At 42.2% G+C, this 19,085-nt stretch overlaps 1 protein-coding gene across 1 annotated transcript; it reads left to right on the top strand.

Moving 5' to 3' along the window:
- Positions 1 to 245: 245 nt before the first annotated feature.
- On the top strand, positions 246 to 17,237 carry pcsk6 (proprotein convertase subtilisin/kexin type 6). The gene is made up of 21 exons (XM_034526061.1): positions 246 to 392; positions 1,891 to 1,995; positions 3,636 to 3,746; positions 3,832 to 3,975; positions 4,188 to 4,264; positions 4,762 to 4,850; positions 5,453 to 5,625; positions 5,732 to 5,944; positions 7,204 to 7,304; positions 8,612 to 8,715; positions 8,877 to 8,994; positions 9,709 to 9,897; positions 10,733 to 10,869; positions 11,001 to 11,150; positions 11,381 to 11,483; positions 13,329 to 13,525; positions 15,591 to 15,678; positions 15,752 to 15,855; positions 16,003 to 16,132; positions 16,670 to 16,782; positions 17,140 to 17,237. The coding sequence occupies exons 1-21, from the start codon at positions 246 to 248 to the stop codon at positions 17,235 to 17,237; spliced, it is 2,691 nt and encodes an 896-aa protein (XP_034381952.1).
- The last annotated feature ends 1,848 nt before the right edge of the window (positions 17,238 to 19,085 follow it).

Here is a 19,085-nt window from a genome sequence, read left to right as displayed (position 1 = left end):
TGTGTGTGTGTGTGTGTGTGTGTGTGTGTGCTACAGGCTGCTGCATTCATATTCGCGCTGGTCGTGCACACAGTGGAGTTGAATCATCCTCCAGGTCCAAGCAGCTGACTGAAGCCTCGCTGTGTCTCGCTGCTCCGGGAGTTCGTGTCGCACTCCGTTTTTCTATTTTCTATTAATGACTTTGCCAAACTGCTGCGGACTAGAACCAAGATCTCCGAAACACGACTTTTACCCTTGAAGTCACAATGACTGCGTTGCTGCTCGTCGTGGTGTTGGCTGTGGTGTCGGGTCACGGGGACTTCTTCACAAACCACTGGGCCGTGCGGATCACAGGTGGGCACCGACAAGCTGATAGAATCGCAGCAAAATATGGATATATGAACTTTGGGCAGGTAGGTTGATCCCTGTATTATTATTACTGCTATATGGATACTTTATGTCTACTTTGTATAGCAGCACGAAGCTCACTGTTTAGTGTTTGAAGCAGTTGTGAAAGCTATAATTCAAAATGGCTATTACACTTAAGAAATAAGCTGTACATGTTGTCTTCACAATTCACAATTCAGTTGTTCACAATTTAATTATGAGCAACTGAGTTCACCATTTTCCACCCACTTAGATGACATCACATGGATTTCCTATGATTGATCTTTCCTAACTTTAATTTGTCTTTCCAGAGATAACTGATTGACTGCTAAGATATTGAAACGAAGATTACCACATTTCTATCACTTTTTAATGTGTGTAGCCTTTATAATATTTTTATAACTTTTATTTATAGTTAACGACTACTTTTTAAAATTTTAAATAGATCAGTAATAAGCCATTAAGAAAAATAACTTTTTGGTTGCCAGGGTGAGAAAACTCCTTCTTGCTGGTGTTTATCCTCCTCCATCAAGACACCTGAATGACCCTTTCGGAAACTCTGGAAACACCTGGACCAAAATCCATTTCTTAACAAGTTCTTAAGATCCATTTCTCTTAACTGGGCTAATAAAATTATAAAACTCAGAATGTTTTTCACAATCACAGAACCCCCAAACCTGCTCTTATTAATGGCGTATAACTGATAACAATATACAAACAATAAACGACAGCAGCTCCACCTAAAATCAGGATATCACATCCCACTAAATAGTGTGTTTTTGTTACCTTATATGAGTTTAATATATGTACATATGGAGCGGGTCCTCCGCCATGATGCGCCCCATGTTTACGGTAGCCTAGAAGGGACAAACCAAACACTGGCTCTGGAGAGGGCCATCCACACTTTGACGTTTTCACGGGAGAAGTTTCAGTTATACACTGGCCCTTTAAATGAGGAATTCAGCTAAAATGGGTCTATTAAAAGTGCACACAGACGATTACCTGATAAGGAGCTTCTTCTTCACTTTAGATTTGTGTCCTGAACCGGTAGAAATAGATGTGCACTGTTTACCTACAAGTGATCTGTAAACCTTCAGTAAATTAGTTATTCACATTTAATAAAACTGCACGTTGCAACGTATCCTCTTAACTTTAATAAAGGCTGCCTTATTGGAAAGTGGTACTGGATAAGCCTACAATCTGTAAAAGACTCAAGACGTGTGGTTCAAGGAGTTAGTGAGAGGATGAAGACAGCTGTCACTGCAGTGAGCCAGCTGAGCACATGTGCTGAGAATCCTGCTCACATTTTTGGTGTAAAGTTGAGAATTGAGATATTTATCGAATGATAAACAGATGGCCCAAATGTGTTTTGAATGTAGAATAAGCCCGACCACATTAATGTAAAAGCCATTGGGATAACATCCGCTCAGATGGATAGAATATTTAGCCTTATCTATTTATAGCTCATGTTCCAGTGTGGTTGTTGTCGTTGTCTTGAGGTTGCTGTTGGATGTGTTTGGTCAGATAGGAAGTCTGGAGGACCATTACCACTTCCACCACAGCAGAGTGGTGCGCAGAGCTGCCTTCTCTTTGAAGGGCCCGCACAGCTTCATCCATATGGATCCTGAGGTGAGACTCGTATCACTTTCTTTCAAGTGGAATCGAAATGTTCAACAGAGGAGGAGATATGGTCACATGAACACACTCTTCTTCCAGCCAATCCCAGAGAAAAGTGATATACATTTTATGGAAAACCTATAAATCACTAAAGCAACATGTACTTCAAAAATTGTATGAAAAAAACCCTAAAAGGTTTTTTGTGTACACCACATGTCGACATTCACCTGGTGTCACATCGTATGACCTCATGAATGTGTGATGTAAACTTTGAGAAATTTACTGGGAACCGATCCCATCTGATAATTATGGTTGCATTTACCGCATGTCACAGAGCCAGCAAAAGCATCCGGAAAGTCTTAGAAGATTAGGTTACACCCCTGGGACATTTATTAGAACTTTGATTTATACTTGCGCTTTCCTATCTTGACTCCACTTGATTTTCGAAAAAATGTTAGTGTTGGCGAGCAAATGGTTTGGATAACTTTTTTAAATACCCAATAATAGGATTTTGTTACATCACCGTTACCACATGTCGTGGTTTAAAGTTTCTCCACATGATGTCAGTTATTATTGTTCTGCTGCTTTAGATTAAGATTGTATAGATATCACCTCATCATAATAGAGTTCTGCAGGAATGACATATTTTTGAAGGCCAACCCTGGAAGTTGGTATCGCACTGGTTCTCTCTAAAAAAAGTCAATGGGATTTTTCCATTGGATTTTAGTTTTTAGAAACAAATCCAATCAGCAGAGGTAACAAGCTAACATTAAGCTCTAAACAAACACCACACAGACACAGACCAGGGGGGAAATAAGCAAAAAGGTTTATTTACAGGTAAGAAATGAGGAAAGGTAGTGGAACAGCAGAGGGCTGAGGACAAGAGGGCAAGGGTTGGGGAACTGGGCAGGGCAGGCAGAGTGGGGAGGGGTGAGAGCATGGCAAGGACACAGGCTGGGGAGCCGGTGGGGATGATCCAAACTGTGGGCACAAGGAGACAAGGTAAGTACAAGTAAAGGGAAACAGTTAGATTAACTCAGCATCTGTAATGCGCGACCAAGGACCGCAAAAGGTTGCAACACCGATCTGGTGAAGAGTGGCTGTAAAGCCGGGGTAGATAAACTGTTGAGTAGATGAGTTGATGGAAGGCAGCCGGGTAGACTGGACAGGTGGGGTGAATGAATAGCAATCAGGGGGAGGAGACCACCTCCCCCCCACACACACACAGACAAATGGGGGGGAGACACAGGAGCCCAACATCGACACAGCTTGAGTATCAAACTAACTAGTTTCAACAAATCGCTTCGTGACTTTGCACCCTAAGAGAACTTAAATATAACTGGTGCAAAGAGCTGCTTTTCCTACTATGACACGTCAAGCATGAAAACAGCTTTATGGCACATGCCATGTGGAGCATAACAAACACAGAAGTTAACCAAATCAGAATCTGACATTGCGGTTCAAAATTATTCAGTGACGCCATTCAGGCTTTTCTTTCTCTTTTTGTTTGAAAAATCCAAGTTCTTCACTTTAATTATACAGAAACAAATGTTTCAATATAGTTGTATAGGTATGGGCTTCTATAGAAAACAGCGTGAATTTGTTTTCCACTTGAAACTGATGCATAGTGTTCTTTCCATTTCCATTTTTAGGTGGAATGGGCTCAGCAGCAGGTAGTAAAACTCAGAGTAAAGAGGTATGCCCAAAGTGACCCCAGCTTTACTTATTTCAATGACCCTAAATGGTCCAACATGTGGTACATTGTAAGTACAGAACACTGATTCCTTCATCCTACCATTTCCATTTTGACAAGAAAAGATAAGAGGGTTGTTGCTTGTTTCTTTTCAGCATTGCAATGATAAGAACAGCCGTTGTCACTCAGAGATGAACATTCTGGCTGCCTGGCAGAGGGGCTACACCGGCAAGAATGTGGTGGTCACCATATTGGATGACGGCATCGAGAGAAACCACCCTGATCTGGCTCAGAATTATGTATGTGCCATCAATCCAACCATCTCCAAAAATGGATGGAGTTCAAACTGTCTTAATGTATTTCATTTTTGCATTTAACATCTTGGGTTGCTGCTCTAAGGTAGTAACACGTTTGGCTCCAATTCATCACTCCAAGAACTAAGATGGAAGCTTACGTAACCGTCTCCCCGATATGTTGCTATTTCTTCTGTTGTCCTGTATCATTTCTCTAGGACCATCTCGCAAGTTATGATGTCAATGGGAACGACCATGACCCTACACCACGTTATGACTCCCGCAATGAAAACATGTAAGAAACGTTCTCACCTTGAACTTAAATGTATTCTCTGCACTTTTCTCATCTAAGCCCTTTATTAATGCATTGGGCCAAGTATCCACTATACAGCTGGATTAGTTCCAGATGGGTTCCAAGTACTGAGGGCCTCAAAGTGTGCGTTGGATCCAACAGCATCTGAAACCCATTTCTTTGGTTTGGTTAACTTTATTGCCCACTTCACACAGTGATTTTCATTTACTGCAGCCTGGTCAGTGCTCCTACGCTTTAAACTATGACACTCTTACTAACCCTGATTATTGGTGTAATAACATCTCTTAATTGAATGATATATTCAATTAATTTTGGTGTGGTTTATAAAACAAGCCTTCTCATTAGTCGTCACTGTCAGGTTATTTAATTTGAGATATGCCTCCTATACTCATGCTGACAGCAATACGCCTTTGAACGTGTCATTGAAGCAGCTTTGTGTCAGGCTGTAATTACAGTGTTTGTTCTCTGTTTACATGTAGACACGGAACTCGGTGTGCAGGTGAAGTTGCAGCAGTGGCCAATAACTCCCATTGTACCGTTGGGATTGCCTATAATGCTCATATTGGAGGTAGAGTTCTCTCTAAATCGGCCAAGTAGTGTGGGCTGGTGAACCACCATTTTCTTTTCAACAAATTACTAAATTTTCAAGAAACATGGTGCAGATATTCATGGTTCGTAAAGGATGGACCCTAATGACTTTTAATTTAGCACCATCATCAGTCAAAGGTCCCCTTTGGCAGGGAAATATCTCAAATTATATTGCATTGATTGGCACAGAGTTTGGTACAAACATTCGTGGTTAACACACATGGAATCCTAATGACTCTGTTCATCTTAAATTAATCATTTTAAAATTTGAATTGTTGTTGTATTGCAGTTGGACTGTCATTTTTGTATAATATAGTCTTTTTTAATGCTTACTAAAGCAAATCATACAAAGATACAACCTATACTTTATTGTGTTTCACTATCTAAGTGGAGTGTGTGTTATTTTGTATGGGACTCTTTTGCTCTCAGATGCATACTATTATTGTTATTTTGTGTAGATGCGGCTTTTAGATCTTTATTTAAATACCCATTCACTGTGTAATCTTATGAGAAAGGGCACCTTACTTTCATTCCATTTGAAATGAGTTTGATGTATTGGGTTTGATGTTACCTTGGACACAGGGATTCGGATGCTGGATGGTGATGTGACTGATTTGGTAGAGGCCAAGTCCCTGGGAATCCGACCTGACTACATCGATATCTACAGTGCCAGCTGGGGGCCAAAAGACGATGGCAAGACAGTGGATGGCCCTGGGCTGCTAACTAAGCAGGCTTTGGAGCAAGGCATTAAGAAGGTGTGATTAGTCACAAAGAAAAAACAGAACTTCTATGAGCAGTTTTATGCATGTACGATTGATGTTTTAATGGAATCACAGCAACACATCACTATCTGTCACACAGGGCCGCAAAGGCTTGGGGTCCATTTTTGTCTGGGCGTCGGGTAACGGGGGTCTACAGGGGGATCACTGTTCATGTGACGGTTACACCAGCAGTATCTACACAATCTCCATCTCCAGCACCACAGAGAACGGAAACAAGCCCTGGTACCTAGAGGTCTGCAGCTCTATCATTGCCACAACATACAGCAGTGGAGAGTTTAACGAGAGGAATATTGTGAGTACTCATAAATTTCATAGCAACTGTAGCTTAGACGTATTTGATCAAATATGGGTTCATTTCTATGACAAAACAAACTAGTTACCCCAGTGTCATGGGACTGTTGAATGGCTCATTTGAATACTGATGCCTTCATATGAGGGATGTTTACCCTCCTTGTGGCCAACAGTGCTTAGTTAAATTAGCTAGGGTATTAGTATCAGTAGCTAGTCAACTAAGGTAAAGGGAGGGGAGGCAGAAACTGAAAGTAAAAACAAGGCAATGTCTATTGTCATGGCACAGGAAGTACTGGTACAATGTATATTGTTTTTATGTTTAAGGAATGTAAATAATTACAACATATGAGACATCCATTGGTTGTCAACCAAGGAGAAAATGATGATGGTCCTACCTGAACCTCAGTGAACTTTGTGTTCATGTTCTAGTCATTTGACCAATTTCTATTGGCTGTGTGTGTGTTTTTGTGTGGGAGAAGACCAAAGATCAGCAGAGGTTGTGTTTGCTTAGACTCTGTGTGTCTCTCACATCATGTGGAAAGTAGATAGAAAAGAAGACACACACACACACACACACACACACACACACACAGAGTCATGTCGAAGAGGCCCCTTTCGATTTTCCACTTGTCTTCCCAGAGGCAGACTGTTGTTGGCTCAGTGCTCGTCATTTTACAAAAGGATAGAATGTGTTTTTACACCTTCATTAAATCACTGTCTATGATTTAGAAAATAGTGCAGTGTTGTTTTACATCAAATGTATTGGTAGAAAATGTTCTGAAGAATTGTTGAAATTGTACGCTTAAGACAAACCATCAGATCCTACACACGAGTAAGCAAACCCAGTAATGGATTGTCACTGGATTTCAGACGTTGCATAATTTAAGATTTTATGGCTGATAGACTGATATTGCGTCATGCTAATTGAACTGGTTTTACGTAGGTGGATTAAAGGACAATACAGACCCTTTACCAGATATCGAGGAACTGACAGCTTGTCAAATGTGTCTAATATGTTTGTAAGTACAAATGGATACAAATTCTTTGCGTGACTTATTGGATAGAAGGGCTACTGTCTACAGTAGCAATCATGTCCGAGTAGGACAACTGCTTTGCATTTCTCATTTCTAAATCATGTGAAGTCTCTTTTTAAAGATGTTTTAAGAACCTGGAGATTTGGTTTTGCCACCCGCTTTTTACCTGATGGAAAGTATGTTTTTGTGATGTTTTGTGTGTTACTGTGTTTGTGATCCCTTGAAGGTAACCACCGACCTCCGGCACATCTGCACTGATGGTCATACTGGCACTTCCGTCTCTGCCCCCATTGTGGCTGGAATCATAGCCCTCGCTCTGGAGGCCAAGTCAGTCACGTTTTGGTGTTAACTGACTCATCCCTCTGTTCTCCTCTTTCGCATCTGTCTTCTGTCTTTCCATCATGTCTGTTTAGATCCTCTGCTGTCAAGATGCTCTTATCAAAAACGGCATAGTTACGCACCCAAAAATATAATTTCTCTGAATTTGTTCAATCTTTTTTGTTGGCAGCATATTTACCAAATGTGTTTGGTTGTTGTGATGTTCACAACCCGCTCAAGGGAAAGTGATGCCACCATTATATTCCACACATGCGTGTGACGAAATTAATCTTCAGCATGGATTGTGACTCCATTTAACTGTATCTAGGGTAAAAGTTCAATTAAGTTAAGGGCACTCTCTTTCCTTTAAGCTTCGTTATTTGTGCGCATGGAGCCTCCGCAGATGACGTGCAAGCTATGAGCATGCGAATATATATTTATTTCATGGCATAAACCAACCTGCACAATTCCGAGGAGCAATTGTAATTGACTGTAAACTCATATCTCATAATCATGGACTATCTTATTGACGCATTAAGAAAGAAGTCGTGTAATAAATGCTTTATAAGGAAAAGAAGATTTAATTAATTTAATGTGAACATTTTATTTGGCTGACAAAATATATACTCATGTAGATTTTTAAAACTTCTGTTTTTTAAAGCATTTAGGCACCGTGCATTTAAAGCATTTAGGTCTGTATATTCCGTTAAACATGTAAATAGTACTTTCATCGGTGAACTATTTGTCACATCTGAAAAGCTCTGATCAAGCACCTAGAGAGTTACACAGATTTGAGTATAAACTAAGCTGAAGTCCGTCTCAAGAAGACTTCCCTGCCTTGTATGTGGCACCTAGCTCCAAGACCATTGGTTCCTACTGAAAATGTAAATATTTTAAGCATGGCTGCCAAATATAAATAGGTTGTAAAAAGTAAGTAAGTAATTTCATACAACAGCTGTAAGCAGCTCCGGCACAGAGGAATACAATATATCACGCTTTGAATATACACACCATTTTTGTTTGTAGGATACATTCATTGTTGGTTCTGGTGTTTTCATGGGATTTGTTTACAATAGGAAAAGGATACAACCAGTATAATTCAGTCAACTATTAAGACGGTTCTTCTATATGTTTAAATTTACTGTAACGGCTAACGTTGACCAATGGAACAGTCTTCTGTTAACAGGGCATTTCTGCAAATCTGGTTGACATTTTACTGACTCATAATACTCAAAGGCAAACAAACAAAGACAAATAAAGTTCACGAGTCGCTCTGTCTGGCCATCTGAGATGAACAGTGTCTTTGGTTTCTCTAGCCTTTTGCTGACATGGAGGGATGTGCAACATCTTCTGGTGAAGACATCCAGACCAGTCCACCTGAAAGCTGATGACTGGAAGACCAATGCTGCGGGACTCAGAGGCACACTGCATTCTGCTTCTCATACTTACACACTACATTTACTGTTTCAAACTGAAAGTACTTTCAACAAAACTGAATCGGTAGATATTTAAAGACAATCTCAGTTTGATCTCTCTTTCCGTTGTCTTTGTCTGGTAATCAGTCCGTGTCTTTTCTCACAGTCAGCCACCTGTATGGTTTTGGCCTGGTGGATGCCGAGGCCTTGGTGCTGGAGGCTTTGACGTGGAGGACTGTTCCTCCTCAGCATACCTGTAGTCGGATGCTTGTGCGGCGCACCAGGTGAGGTAAACTGTAGGCAGGTGCGGTATGAAGCTGACCGTTTACTTTCTGCAGAAACGAAAGAGGTTTCTGGCTTCAGGTGTAGGTTGAGAACAATCAAACAAGGCCAACCGCTACACCCCAGAACATGGTGGTTTTGGTTGTTAAAATAGGACCAGACAGTGTGCGGCTGGGGTATAACACTGCTCAGCCTATCTGTCAAAGCTTATTTCAGGGTGCTCAGATTAATGGAGTTTTTGTCAGTGGACTACGAGTTTACTCTTGCAAAAATACTGGATTGCTCATAGATCTTTGTCTACCCAGTCTACATATGTTTTTCTTAAATCTGGAGATGGCTTACGTCTACCCAAGGTTGTCTTGTCCGGGATCCTAGGGGCGTATGGAGCACTGGGGGTCATTATTACAAGCTACTCAGTCCTTATAACTGCATTGAGAGCTGTGGCTGCATTCACGGCAGAAAGTCAAAGGTTCAGATTTTTATTGACATAATTTGAGGTGTGAAGTGTCCGGTTTATTGGCCTCAGGATTGCATCTCTGCTCTTAAGGTGGATAGCTTACTATTATTACTTTCCTTTCAAACCTTTTCGCTATTGTTGCTTTAGTTTGTATAGAGTCTGTTGCAGAAGTCACAGGCACAATGCTCTAGATCAGTAGAGGAAAATCCATTCTAACATATATCTAATTGCACAATGTTTATGCTTATGGCGGTCCCAGGTACATCCATGCTGGCCAAAGTATGAACAGCAGTGTTACCACCTCTGGGTGTTCAGAAGAACCTGACCAGCACGTGGACCACCTAGAGCATGTGGTGGTCAAGGTCCTGATCGTCCACCCACGTCGAGGAGACATGGAGATCAACCTCATCTCTCCGTCTGGGACGAGATCACAGCTGCTGGCCAAGAGGTGAGAGCAACACTACACGCCGATGCATGCTGCAGGTCCAATATCAACACCACATTGGCCGTTTAATAAATGGTCAGTTATACCAAATTCTCCACTTGTATCTATTCCTATTGGAAACAGTTCACACTGAGGTCTGTGGATTACCCAAAGTAAGTTGTTGGCAAGACACGCTGCTGTTACATTGTTTTAAAACTTGTGTTTTTTGATGTACCTAACTGGAGTTCATCGTCCCTCCCCAAACTCTGCTAAACTGTGGGTGGTTTACTTTATGCATGCAGGCCGGGAAGACGTATGTTCCAAATATTAAATATATATGTTCTAATAAATACTAACTAAAGTATTTATACAAATAATAAAGAAATGTACTCAATATGTTCTTAAATGTGCTGCAATGTCGGTGATAACCAGCCACAACAGTGACTCTTAACTTTGAAGTGTGTATGAATGTGGTCCTGGAGACACCTACTGTAGTGGGAACGACCACAGCAGCAGTTTTGAGTACTTTGCCTGCTGATCGTATTTGTCTTTCTGTCTGCGGACCGTGCAAGATGCAGCCACGAAACTTAAGAGATGTGGTAGAAATTGAAATAAAGGTAGAGTTTGAAGGTATGCGTGGTTTGATCAAGGGAGATGAATTGGAAGATGGGTGTAGTATGAGAGCAAGGGTGCCAGAAGTAGGGGGATTGCCCCCACGCACTTTATAGTCTGGCCCAATTTGGCTTTGCGGCAGTTGTGATCCTACCAACAAAAAAAAATACTTTGTCTGATCAGGGTTGGGAGCTTCTTGACTTCACCTTGCTCCCATTATCATTTCACCTCACTGTTATGTGTACAGGTTGTTTGACAGTTCCAATGAGGGCTTCAGGAACTGGGAGTTCATGACGGTTCATTTCTGGGGTGAGAGGGCAGAAGGCATATGGACTCTGGAAATTGTTGACTTACCATCAAAGCAACGCAACCCTGAGGTGCTGGGTAAGGTCCAACAGCACATGTACACACTAAGGCATACATTAAGCGTAACCACCACAATTTAAGCTGATGTCCTTATACAGAGTAACCTAAAAACAGCTTTGTCATTTTTATATTATTGTTACTTGGCACAGGCAACCTAAAAGAATGGACACTGATCCTTTATGGCACATCTCAGAACCCTTACCAGCCACACAGTGTTCAGCACTCTCGTTCAAGGATGTTGGAGATCCCAGAGGAGATCCTGGAGGAGCCTGAGCTGGAGGAGGAAGATGAGTACAACGGTGAGAGACTTTCACAACTGAAATACCAAAATAATCATGTTCCATTTTCAAACTTAAAGGACTGAAACCTATCAAATCTAAAATGAATTACAAAATAATATTTCCAGAAATAGTGATAGTATAATGAATGGAGCATGATTCGAAAAGAGAGTTATTAGCTGTTTGCACTGGTGACGACGATGATGATGGTGTTGTTGTTGTTGATCATAATCAATGTGGTGCTCCTCAAGGGCCATGCCACAGTGAGTGTGGAGACCAGGGCTGTGACGGACCAGATACTGAACACTGCCTCAACTGTGTCCACTTCAGCTCAGGCAGCTTGAAAAGTGGCAGGTAAGAGTTGACAGAAGTGGAACCAGACAAGGAGAAAGTCCCAAACCTTAAAGCTGAATATAGTTTTATTAACAATGGATCACATGACTGTGTGTAATGGGAAAATCGTCGATCATATTGACAAACTCTTTAGAATTGTCACGACTTTGCAGTTCCTCTCAGCTCTAAAGAGCATTTCAGCTTCCTTCAGCTGATTGTTAAGATTTTATAGAATGCAACTTTAAAGCATATCTCTCATGCATTTCATCATATATAGATGGATGGTAAAGTACTTTTTCTAGTCTTCCGACCTGCCTATGAGGAGTAACTAACATTCATACACCGTAGGCATGGGATAAGTGTTCGAGGACACATTGACATAGGCTAGCCAGGGATCGAACCACCGATCCTCTGATTGAAGGACGACCCTGCTCACCACTGATCCACAATGACCCATATATGTTGGGTGTTTATATTAAACGTGGCAAAAGTGTCAAATGATAAAGTAAGCGTATGTAGAATAATTAAAAACATCAGGCTTCAGACTGGCTTCTGACCATTGTGAACACCATTTTGTTTGCTCCAGGCAAAGCACGGCCACCAAGTACAGGGACTCAACCCATGGACGCTCAACCAGCAGCTCAGTCTGTCTGGAATGTCTCCCAGGAAGTGCTATTTCATTTGCGAAGGAAAATTGATTTAGTTTGCCTTTTTACTTTAGCAGAAAGAGAAAAAAACAAGAGATTCAGTTCCTTTTTTTCAGGCCAACAACAGCCACATGCAAACGTTTTGGTTTATTCATGCCACCTCCAGAGGACTCTTTTGTCAATACAGCCTAGTCTATATTTTTGTATAAGCTCAAACTAACAGACAGGGCTGTTGCATCCATAAAGGGCCGTGCTGCGGAGTTAGCAAAAAATGTAAGTAACGCTTTATTACTGAAATATTTGTCTTGTATTCTTAAAATAATACGTGGCAGGTGATTAGATGAAGCTTCTGGCAATCAAACTCTTATTAAAGTGTCGGGAGAAGAGCAAAAACATCTCTTCCTTTGACAAAAACCTTCAGTGTCGTTCTTTGCTCTTCCTTCAATTAAGAAATACTCTCCAGTTCTGATATAACTGATGCCCTACGCTAACCTCTAATGGGAGCTGCCATTTTTATTTTGAACCAGTCGCCTCTCCGTGTGGTCGGACGCACACCCAAACCACGCCTGTGGTCCGAGCTCTGGCTGACCCGACTTGACCGAGCAGGCATTGAAGCCCACGATTCTTGTGTGATATCGTCACATCGCGGTAATCCAGTTGCAATGCAACTTAACATCTTCAACACATCCCACACAGATCACTTAGATGCAGAGAGAAGAATAGCGAGAAGAGGGCTCTAAATATTAGGTCGGACTTGGAACGCCAAGTTACGACCGACGTGTTTAAGACCCGGCACTAGCCCTGTTGGTGGCACGAGCCCTGTTGGTGGCACTAGCCCCTGAAATGCTGGTCAGTGAGCTACAGTGAATTGTTTCTGACAGAGGATGAACTAAGGGCCTGCATTAAGAGGCAGTTTAAACGCTCTAAATATGGAGCTGGAAATGAAAAGCAATCTATTTCAATGTTTTGGTTGGGTGGCCCTGCTCCTATTTAAAGGGGAAGGGATACATTATTTGGAGGACTTTTAAAGGAACATTAGTTCGAAGGTTGGTTTTGTGACGTTTGATGTTCACCATTTATGTTAGCAAATTTTGCTAAGTGTAGGTAGATATTGATGCGACATTAAGTAAAAAAAAAAATAAATCTATACAGATCCACCAATACAAGCTAGTCCATATTTGAACTAACTCTCTTTGCACCATCTTACCTCTGTGTGTAGAAGCTGTGTGAGCCACTGTCCTCTTGGCCACTATGGAGACGCAGCGTCTCGACGCTGTAGACGCTGCTATAAAGGCTGTGAGGGATGTGTTGGCCAATCAGACACTGACTGTCTCTCCTGTCGAAAAGGCCTTCACCTCAACACACTCAACTCCAGCTGCATCAATACCTGTCCCCCGGGTTACTTTGCTGATGAGAGTAAGTCAACACATCCACAGTGTGGACCACATTCAGTTGGTCTTTTATGACATTTCTGATATGTAACAGTCATGTAGATCAGGGGGTTATCTTTCTGAATGGACCGTGATTATATATTGTCAGTTTTATTGCGTATTAGCCAACGGATGAGTTAGAGGCAGCGGGTTATTGAGCTATAAAGGTTGGGCTCTATGTAGTTCAAATGTTTGGATGTTTATCTCCCCTGCAAAAGAATCTAAAACTGTCACACATTGTTCGTTATCCATACAGTTGTAGATTGGTGATGTCGGACTGCTGACTTACTTTTGCTTAAAATCAATATGTGGACATGATGGGGACTACTAAAGGGGAAGATAACACAGACACACTTCACTAAATTCAAGGTAATTACACTGCAAATAGCCTATAACAGTTTGTCAGTTACAGGGAATATTATTCTGCTTATATTCAATTAATTAAGATACAATTCCCTTTTCCAACCTCACAGAAATGTGCTTGCATCACATGCGCCAAGCAATCAATAGAATAACAAAACAACATAAATAAACAGGTCAGTAAACATCAAAAGGGCACAATACAATGTAGGCAGCATCAGGAGGCCGGCTCACCAGGCAGGAGGCATCAGACACCTCCAGGTCCAATGGACCCTATGAGACGTGAAGTCACAACGACTCCGGGGAGGAAGCAGAGTTAATAAGGTGCAATGGAGAGATGTAAATTCATCCATAAGGAGAGAGAGAAGAGGAGATAGGTGCTCAGTGTATACTAAAACATCCCCCAGCAGCCTATAAGCCTATAGCAGCATATCAAGGGGCTCAACCAGGGCAAACCTGATTCAGCCCTAACTATAAGCACTATCAAACAGGAAAGTCTTAAGTCTATTCTTGAATGAGGTGACTGTGTCTGCCTCCCGGACTGAAAGTGGAAGCTGGTTCCATAAAAGAGGAGCTTGATAACTGAAGGCTCTGGCTCCCTTCCTACTTTTTAGGACTCTAAGAACCACAAGTAGCCCCGTATTAAAATACCAAGATAAATACACCTGTCCACTGTGATGTACACACAAACACACACACACACACACACACACACACACACACACACCCACACACACACACACACACACACACACACACACACACACACACATACACACACACACACACACATACACACACACACACACACACACATACACACACACACACACACATACACACACACACACACACACACACATACACACACACACACACACACATACATACATACACACACGTTATTTCATTTCCAGCAGAGAGCAAAAAGAGTTCCATGTACAGAGTCAAACAGTGTACAGTGTTTGCCGAGGGGTTGATTCCCTCACACATGGTTGGCTAAGCAGTGTTTTAGAGTGAGAAACCGAAGTGTGCTTGTAGTGCCTCCCAGAGGGCAGAAGTTGGCAGTATTTTGTCAGCCAGTCTGAGGGTACGCTAAGTGCAGCTTTTTAGGAAAGAGCTTTCCACAGAAACCTTGAACCTTGGAGCCGTAGTATCCTGGTTTTCCTGTTGTACCTTTTTGCAGATGAAGTACACATCTGTACATGTAGACAGTGCACTGTATGCATGCAACCCCAGGTATTTGAAATATGATAATGGACAGTTCTTAACGTTTCCTGGTGGTCTGGTAGTAAATGGTCTAAGGCACGCTGCTGCTTCGCTACAGATTCTGCATTCATATGTAGAATCATTCATATGCAGAAACTACAAGCAACAGGACAAATATCTTCTTTTCCCTTTGTGGTCCAAGTAGTATTGACCAATCACGTTCGTGCAGACTTTGATTGAATATTTAAGTGAACAGTCTCTGGATAGCAGAAAACATCGGCTGAAATGCAATAAATCACCAGCTTTTGATTTAGATTGTTATTGATTGAAACTAATCTTAGTTGTATGTTGTCTCTCAACTGCAACTCTTGCCTTGCCTCTCGGGTTGCTAATTGGACCGCAAACAATTAGCTAATTTTGTTACTGTTTATTATTGTTGTTTCCACCTGTATATTGATGCATGTGCATGCTGTCTATACCAGATCAGAGACAGTGTCTGAAGTGTCATGACACCTGTATGAGATGCCTGAGGTATGCAGACAGATGCACTGCCTGCAGCGAACGCTACCGGTATGTAAGGAAAGTGAGATCGCCACGTACATCTGGACTCTGGTTGAAAACATGGTTGATTTTCTGTTTATAGTCTGGCAGGGATGACCTGCGTTCCTGAATGCACCGATGGGACCTTTTTCCACGTGGACGAGATGACCTGCAGCCCATGCCATTCCTCTTGTAGGACTTGTACAGGTCAGTAGTTTGTTGGCAGGTAATTTAAAAAGAACCCGTTTAAGAGATTCACATCTAAGTGTGAATATATATTTTGATCAGCGCCGTTTGCTCCTGATAATATTGTCACCTCGCGTGACATGACGTTAGATATCTGTTTTTCCCAAGGGCCCGGTAAGAAGGAGTGTATCCAATGTGCTGAGGGCCACCTGCAGCAGGAGTGGAGGTGTGTGCAGACTTGTACTCCTGGCTATTACTCTGCAGAGGCAGCGGGAGTCCCTCATAAGATGTGTCACAGGTGGGTGATGGTGATTCTCAGTCTTACAAACATCACTTGTTCATCCCTGGCTCATTGTGTGTGACTGTGTGCGTCCGTGACTGAGTTATTGTTCACATCTGTTTTTGTCAGCGTCAACGTCCACCGTCGAAGTGTAGCGGAGAGAGCGAGAGCAGACTCTTGCTTTATCTTCTTGAGAAAGGAGGTGCAGTTTTATGACGGGAACAGCACAACCACTCCCATCTGGATTATTTCATTTAACCTTACTTTACAAAATAAATACTAGTTACTTACAGCTTTGTTTTAATTCTTCCTTAATGTGCTATTTCAGCTGAAAAATGATCCCAACTAAATCCCTAATTAAAACAAAGTACATGGTAAATGAATTGTTCAACCATTAAGTGACCTAAAGACTGTGAGAGCAGTTCATAAAATAAGTTTATTAGTTCAGATTGGGTCATAGACATCTGCTACAATAGGACATGAATACATTGTTGGTTCAGGTTTTGATGATTTTAGCTCCAATCTCCTGGTTTTCATCTCGCTTTGTCCCCCAAGGTGTGAAGACAACTGTCTGAGCTGCAGTGGCCCCGGAACAACTTGCACCAAATGCAAAGAGGGTTATGGTCTGGTCGGCAGGACTTGCATTGTGAATGCCTCCTGTAACAATGGTGAGTCCGAAGTTCTAACCCACATCAGCTTCCTTGTGCATCTCCACGGGCAACACTGGAGAATCTCCCACAACTCTGCTCTGATGATGCAACATTTACAGCTGCACAAAACATATTCTCTGATTGTTGTAGGTCCTTGTTTAGGATTGTTACGACGACTGTCACTGTTAAACTTGTCTGCTGATTTCTGACAGCAGGAATAAATCATATTTTCTCAAGTATTAAGGAAAATGTGAAAATGTAAGTAAGTATAAGTAGAAAAAAAAGAAGTAAATGTTAAAACCAAGTCGACACTTGGAACCGAGAGTTCACTTTTGACTTTGTTAAGATGATTTGTTTCTCTGATCTGTCTCTCAGCTGATGAGGTGTTCTGTGAGATGGTCAAGTCCAACCGTCTCTGTGAGAAGAAGCTTTACCGTCAGTTCTGCTGCCGTACCTGTCTTATGAACGGATGAGGAGCCGACCCCCCCTGGATACCTCCTTCTCTTATTTTAAATCCGCCTTCTCTTGAATGTGTACAAATATTGTTTACTGAAAATGAATTGTATTGTACATGTACAAAACGCCATTAAAATGAATGTGCTTTCTAAAATAGGATGCACTGCTCGTATTCAAAAATGGTAAAAAAAGAAATGGAGCCGGCCCTTGCTTAACATCAGATTTTTTTATGTTGAGCTTAGTATTTTATTATTATACATTCAGCTCAGTTCAAATGTGGAGCGTTTGAACATCTTTCAGCGCATTGTTGTTTTTACGAGCCCACATGCTTTAGTGTTGTGTTCGATCTCACTGCTCTTTCCAGCGTGGTCATGTCAAGCAGCCGGCAGCTGTTTTCAGTGAAAAAAGCCCTCCGTGTAGCCAGCGGTGTGGTGATTCATGGGCCTTGCACATATTTGGGTGGCACAGGCCTGGGAGAGGCACGCCCACCGATACAGAGACAACGCCATTATTACACACTATTGTAGTTGGTGATCACACCTCAGAGTCTGAGGAGGGCTGCTGGGGAACCTCAGGGGCCTCGGGAGAGGCGTCTTGGTCGGGAGCTAGATCACCTGACCGGGCTGCTGCTGCGCTGGTGGATGGGGTATCGGGCTCGAAGATGGGCGGGTCCTCGACATCCCCTCGTCCTCCGGCGACTCGCTTTCAGCAGCCTCCTCCGGAGTCTCTGGGTCAAAGCTGACCCAAGAGTGAATTATGATGCTATTAATCAGAGCAGTGATGAAAATATACAACGTGAGAATTTTTTTCTTTCATTCTTTTGGTACAAGTCAAGACAATAAAAAAGGGGAAAGTTAAGATCTATGCAAGATTTGTGAATGTGAAAGATATTTTAGATGTAAAAACACTGAAATAAAATTAAAAAGTCTGCTGGTACAGGCTTCGATGAGCTCTCCTGTAAACTCATAAAGGATTTCTTCTTTAAAATAGAGTGTTTTCACATCACATAACCGTGTACTCAGCAGGCTTGGTGACCAAGCACCCTTTGGCTCTTCTGGTTAAGGACGTGCTTGAGGTGGCCACTGTAGTGCAGAGTTCCCACCTGTCCCTCAGCTGCAACCGCCGGAGGTGCAGCTGCTGCTGCACGGTCCTCGTTCCACCTCACCAGTCCATTTACCAGGAACGCCTGGAAGTGTTTCTGCTGGATGGCCTCCCTGAGGAAGCAGGTTTTAGACTTTTGATGATAAATGTGAAAACAGAATATAGTGTCTGCCCCCTCCCCGAGCACAAGGCCAGGAACCGATCGCACATGTCGAGGTCCTGGGTCGTTCTCCGCATCTGGGTTCTGGACATGAGGCCATAAATGAACAGCACACTGCAAACATGTGACGGTTTACAGACTTGGCTTGCAGCTGTCCATCCCTCCATGGGTAAAGAGAGTCCAATTGGAAAATAGAAAGCGTGTGTGTGGCGATTACAGAAGCTTGAGGTGCTGCAAGTGCACTTGTGTGCTATTACATTGTGTGCGTGTCACTTACGCTTTAAAAATAAGCATCTTCAGGCCTTGGCGGAGCGTCAGCACATACAGCTCATCGTAGCGCACGCACACGCAAAACACTGAATGTGGGTCTAATTAATGCATTCATAAAGCATTGAATGAGGCCCGACTTGATTAAAAGTGAATTTTATCTGAAACAATTTGGTGAAATAATATCCGCCTTTTGTTGTTTTGGGCTTTAAAGCGTCCCCACGAATAATCACAAACTTCATTTGGTAGGGGATGGATGTGGCTGTTATTACTTAATGACGAAATTGCTTTTTGGGATAACAGACCGTCAGTCAGTTTGACAGCTGGATTTCACTGG

The sequence above is a fragment of the Cyclopterus lumpus genome, chromosome 3, assembly GCF_009769545.1.
Source record: "Cyclopterus lumpus isolate fCycLum1 chromosome 3, fCycLum1.pri, whole genome shotgun sequence".
Lineage (NCBI taxonomy): Eukaryota > Metazoa > Chordata > Actinopteri > Perciformes > Cyclopteridae > Cyclopterus > Cyclopterus lumpus.
Note: the sequence above shows the minus strand (reverse complement) of the source record. Positions and strands in the feature narration are given on the sequence as shown.